Source organism: Verticillium alfalfae, genomic scaffold (genome assembly GCF_000150825.1).
Source record: "Verticillium alfalfae VaMs.102 supercont1.7 genomic scaffold, whole genome shotgun sequence".
Taxonomy (NCBI): Eukaryota; Fungi; Ascomycota; class Sordariomycetes; order Glomerellales; family Plectosphaerellaceae; genus Verticillium; species Verticillium alfalfae.
The window spans coordinates 177,067-182,769 of NW_003315032.1; the positions used below are offsets into that span (position 1 = coordinate 177,067).

General features: G+C 57.0%; 1 protein-coding gene across 1 annotated transcript; it reads left to right on the forward strand.

The window, feature by feature from the left end:
• Positions 1-4,392: 4,392 nt before the first annotated feature.
• On the forward strand, positions 4,393-5,532 carry VDBG_05897 (predicted protein; the record flags this gene model as incomplete). The annotated part of the gene is made up of 4 exons (XM_003003409.1): positions 4,393-4,400; positions 4,521-4,559; positions 4,634-4,933; positions 5,151-5,532. The coding sequence occupies 4 exons, from the start codon at positions 4,393-4,395 to the stop codon at positions 5,530-5,532; spliced, it is 729 nt and encodes a 242-aa protein (XP_003003455.1).
• Between the last annotated feature and the right edge of the window lie 171 nt (positions 5,533-5,703).

Consider the following 5,703-nt stretch of genomic DNA (forward strand, 5'->3'; position numbering starts at 1 on the left):
GGGTGGGAATGCTTGGCCAGCAAGGAATTCCTGCGAATTGGTGATGGTCGAGCAAAAGAGCATCGATTTGGGGTATTTTTGGAGATATTTACAACGCGTCGGCTGGGGGCGCAGGAAGACGCCTGGTGGGATATTCGCGTAATGGGGAAAGGCGGGAAGGCGGGAAGGCAGAAAGTGGCGGGGAGGGGCCAGGAGCAACATAGTGAGACGTGAATAGAGAGCGTGCGTGTATGCATGTATGCGCGCAATGGCAATGGCAAGGGAAGAGGGGGGGGGTAGTGAGGCAGATAGAAACCGAGTCGCGTCAAGACACGCGGTACACGGTCAGAAGTGGGTTGGCAGCAAAGAGCCAGGCTGCGTGAGGGGGGGAGGAAACAATGGAAAGAGCGAACTGGCGCGAGGAAGGAAGAGACGCGATTCGTACCTTTGCTGCTGTTGCTCTGTTGCTGCGAATTGTTGGCTGATAACGTGCGCAACAAAGGTTGGCCGGCGGGCTGGCTGTTGTCTGGTCTCGCTCTCTTGTATCTGGAGAGAAATAGAGAGGGGTGAGGCTGCAGCGCGACTGGATGCGATGCGCCGGTGGTGTCGCAGTGCGGTACAAGTGCGAGTGCGGTGCGCGCGTTGCGATGATTCGAAGTCGAGAGTGGGCGTTTGCTCTGAGTTCAGGGCTCTCTGTCTCTATCTTTCTCTTGTCGGTCGGGTCGAACCAAACACAGACAAAGGTCGAGGGAAAGGGTAAGGTGCTGTTGGTGTCGTGCTGGGGCCACCAATGATGAGGTTCAAATGGTGAAGCGAGGACGTGAGTACAGCGAATTGCTGCGCTTTGCTTCGCTGGATGACTTCTTCGTCGATGGTTGGCCAATAAGTATGGGTGAGAGAAGGAGGAGAAGGTGATTTGACCAAAGCTGGCGGGGGCCTTGGAAGAAGTTTGTGGGAGCCGGAGCCAGAGAAAGAGCCTGAAGCCTGCCTGCCTGTCTCTTGCCCTGTGCGCTAATGGGCCAGTGCACCATGACGCTGACTCCACTATGGCTCCATTATGGATCCATATTTCGTCTCCACTCCTCCCAGCCACCACTCGTCGCTTCCCTCACTCATTCAGTCAGTCAGTCCCTTTCTCCTCTCTGCCCCCCCCCCACTCGTGCCGGCGCCCTCTGCTCCCTCTCCCCCCCCCCGGTGCACTCACTCGTTTGCCCGCCAGTCGTCGGAGCTTCTTTTCTGTCGTACCCAATGACCAGCCATCGTCACCAGCCAGCCTGCCCAACGAAGCCAGCTCGAGCGTAACCGCAGGGCTGAAGTCGTGTTACCGGCTCGACTGGTGGTACCCTACTGCCTGCCCATGACTAGGTGTTACTTGCTCTCTTACTTCGCCATCTCTAGTCTGTTTTCTCTCTCATCATCTCACGGTCTCTCGGCTCCCAAAATATCCCTCCTTCGGGCTGGCTGGTTATTTCCAGTCTTTGACCGACAATCACGCCAAATGAACAAGAGTATCAGGCACCAAGCAACTGCGCAGCCAGATCAGACGCTCGACAGACGACGCAAACCAGGCTAGCCCGCATTCCGACGTGTCGCCCATTCGCCTCCGCCGAGGCGGTGTCTGCCTCCTGCTGCTTGCTCCGAGTCACCGACTGCCAACTCGGGCCCGCCTTACGTCTCGACCTGCCTCTGCGTCCCACTCCCCAAAGGGCGGTGTGCTCATCCCAAGCCTTCTGTTTCGTGCCTACAGCAGACACAGAGCTCCGACGTGCAGCTGTGTATTGGTCAAGGCCGCCCAACCCAGCCTGCCTGCCTGCCTGCCTGCCTATCTATCTATCTGTGACGCGTTGCTCGACTCCCAGCCTGACTGACTGACTACCCCCCCTCCAAGCCTGAAATAAGAAACCCCAAAAGTAAGATCCTTTGCTGCTTTGGTTTCTGTGCCTCCGTCCGAAGCACGGTAAGCCGAGAGCTGCGGCAAAATCTTACGTCAGGTGCGGAGCTCCCTCTTCTTACCTGCACCGCCAGACCCTGCGCCAGGGTCTCGAGGGCAGCGCTCACGTGTTTGGTCCTGGCACGCCCGGTTTCGGGCTTCCTGATCGACTTCTGGCGCATTATTCACAGCGCGTCATGTTCAGTCAGCCCATCCGAAGTAATCTCACGTCCGCGGACTCGGGCCCAGCTTCCGGACCTTGGCCATTCTGCCGTCGTTTCGAGTGTGTGTGTGTGTGTGTGTCTCTCTCTCTCTCTCGTTATTGTTGCTGTTGTTGCTTTTGCTGTTTCCCGACACCTCGTTCGTGTCGCTCGCATCATGCCGGGCCAGCGCCCCAAACTCTCGAGCGCGGCTCGATTTCAACCCTACGTCTCTTGGGCTCAATGCTTGCTTGCTTGGGTGCATGATTCGAAGGTCCGGGGGTAGGTCCACAATATCGTCGTATCCCACGTCGCGCCCCCGGGGGGCTGGTTCGCTTGCCAATTCAGCCCTCTGCCAGCTTCTGGTTTGCCAGAACTCTCCGAACAGACGAGCAAATGAACGTCGAGCGCCGGCCAATTGCCCTTCCCTATTTGCGTGCTCCCGAGCACCAGCATTGGGCGCGCGCGCCTGGGCCATACGAATGCTTCCCGTGAGCCATTCGTCCCCCTAAGGTGCCTTTAACGCAACGCCCATGTGGGAAAGGGGGGGGGAGGCTCTGTAGCTTATTATCCCGGTTCCTGGCGCGTAGGAGGGAGGGAGGCCCGTTGTCTGGCCTATGACGGCTGGTTTCGCAACGTGATGTCTCGGGAAGCTCGTGTCAAATCACGATGCCTTGCCCCTCTGCGGCGGCGTGAAAAGCCAAGTAGAGCGCTGTCAAACTTGGGATTGGCGGCTCCATGAGGCTTGGTTTGACAGCTGACCGATTTAACGTCTGAGCCTATCAGCAGACATGATCGTTTTCGGCTGGCGCCGACTTAGATTGGTGATGATCATGATTGATGTATGTGATGAGAACTTTCAGCCTCTGGGTCTCCTTCCTGCCGTCTTGGTCTTCGGCCATCATCTGGATCGTGCTTGCCGCTGAGCCAGCGTCTGGCGCATCAAGCAACACGACAAGTGACCATGAGCCTGTTTGTGTCCTGTTTCCGACGCTTGGCCTCGGGAGTGCGATGCCGGGCATTCCGAGGTCCGTTCACGTTGGATATCTTACTTTGCTAGTCCCCCATTTTCCCTTCGGGGAGAAGGGCGGATCACAGCCGTGGCGTCGTGTCGAATTCGGTCCGTTCGTCCTTGCTTTGTCCCCTTTTCTTCGACAGCATGAAGCGTTTGCGGTAAATGAGGTCGGTTCATGGTGAAGCCGTGCCGAGGATGGATGATCTGCTCGTGACTCGGCTTGTTTGGCTTTGACGTGTGTGAGCTGCGCCTGCGAATCACTTGCCAAGGCCGCGAAGATTCCACGGAGGCGAAGAGGCAGAATACAGCAGTTGATATTCGAGTCTTGTGCTTTTGGTACATGAATTTGCCAAAGCAAGGCTATGCACGCCTGTACAGGGCCCAGCATCTCCTGGTAGATGGGCTTCGGGTGATTCGAATCAGATGTATTAAGGTTTTGGAAAGTGGTTGAAACGGTTACTCGGGTTGACGTCTTCGGTGAGATGGTCGCCTCGTGGAATATGCCGAGTCCCTCAAGCCTTCTTGACCAAGCTCAGTTGTACACTTCATTTCTGTGTGCCTTTTCCTCTGTAGTAATTATGATCGTGTATTTGCCATGTTGTTGCATGTTGTAAGCCATCTTTCTCCCGAATCGGCGTTTACTCTACCGCAGTATCGCCTGCCACGCAGAGGGCAAGGTCACAATATGGCGTAACAGTATTTGCCGGTGCAAGATACTTAGGACAGGTGACAGCCATGCTCCGGGCGATGACGAGGCATACAATCATCAATAACGTGGGCATATAGGGAATGGCATCAGAACCAGGTTGAGGAATTCCTTCTTCATCGAGTTGACCCCCAGACGTGGGCTTCGATAAGGTCTGGTTTACCTTCACGGCTCACAATGGTATACACAACCACAACGCATGCCAAACCTCAGTAGCTTCGGCGACTCGGTTGAAATGCGTAGCAGACCTTGGCTTAGCAAGAGGACCAACAGCGAAGAGGTCTTGGGTCTTGGATCTTGTGTTGTGGCTCGCAGGCAGTGAGCACCAGAGCGATACATGGCGCCACAGAGCATCAGGACGAATGAGGGACAATGAGTCGATGATTTGGTGAGCTATCAGACTACCTAGGTGTACTGCATTGGTCCTGTTTCCCTGTGTTCGGTTGATAGCAAAGCAAACATGGAGGAAGGAGCCGCCCCTGATACTCGGCGACAACAGCACTCCTTCCCCGGCACTGTTCTTTCTCCTTGAGCGCAGTAATGCCTGCCTCGAAAGACCACGATGTTGCCGTCAGTGGCCTTTATTCGAGCGCCCCTCTGTCTTGCATCTTTCGTCCCTGGACCGTCATGGTAGCCACGTAGACGTACGGGGTGAATGGTTATCGACGCAGGCTGCTACCATGCGGCCAGTCAGGACGACAAGCCAGACGCTGCCATGCGAGGCATACCGTACGCAGAGTTGAGCGACTTCGACGCACCCGCACCCTGATCCATCAAGTTGGATGCCTTGTTGGCGCTTGCAGCAACAACAGACGCCATGCCGGACTGCCAACGCCAATGTCAAAGGAATCAGATCCTCGACACAGCCATGCTACTGGTTTGACCAAGCCGTCCCCGACCACGATCAGGACCGCATGCCTGCCTCTTCCACATCTGCACTCGCCAGTCTGCCCTATCAAATCGAGGCCGGCGCTTGTTGGTACAGACACTGCATCACTTCCTCCAAAGGAAGCCAGTCGCCGTCGTGCCTTGCTTGAGGCGCAGGGAGAAGACCGCCGCAGTGAGATCTTTGGCACAGAGAGGACAGCTGCGAGCAAGGGCCAGTACGTTTGTGCTGAGCCCCGGACGAGCATGGCGGCGTGCAGTCGACCGCGCGAAGGATCGCACTTGAGGGGATGGTCAGCGAATGAAGGACTGCTTGACAACGGTTTGTGCTGGTCTGGGCGGCGCTTATCAAAAACTTTTGGCGGCTCCAGATCGCCGGGCCAGTTGTCGTCGTAGCCAGGGAAGGCACGAACGCTAGATCTCGACGACTGGCAGGCTTCTACAACACAGCGCCACGTCCGTCGGGAAGGGGGATGAGAAGCCGTCGTTGGACAACGACGTTGAAGCCAGAAGGAAGAGGGCTGCAGGTGGCCGTCGTCGTGGCCTTCCCCCTACCTCCCCAACAGGCGCGCGGATGTGGAGCTCGATCGAGTCGCAACAGGGTGACAGCAGAGAGCGGGAGAGCTGCAGTGCATCACTGCCAATAGCCATGAGGTCGCTGGCCCTGGCCGCTGCACACCTTCGGATGGCGCGCGCTCTCGATCTCGACAGGCTTCTGTCGACGGCATACGATTGGAAAAGACATGGCTCTCTGCTCACGGACGAACCTGAGCGCTTGACGACGCAAAACGGCAGCCATTTCCTCGCTCGGCCGTAACAGACACCGATACGCCTACGAAGCCGCGCGCTCTGTGAAGCAGCAGCAGGCCCGGAAAGGCCTGAGATGAGGGTCGAAGCAGAAGCAGGCAAGGCGCGCGCACACACACACACACACACACCCAGGACGAAAGCATATGAATCACGTCGGCCCCCGTCAGTTCAGGTTGGT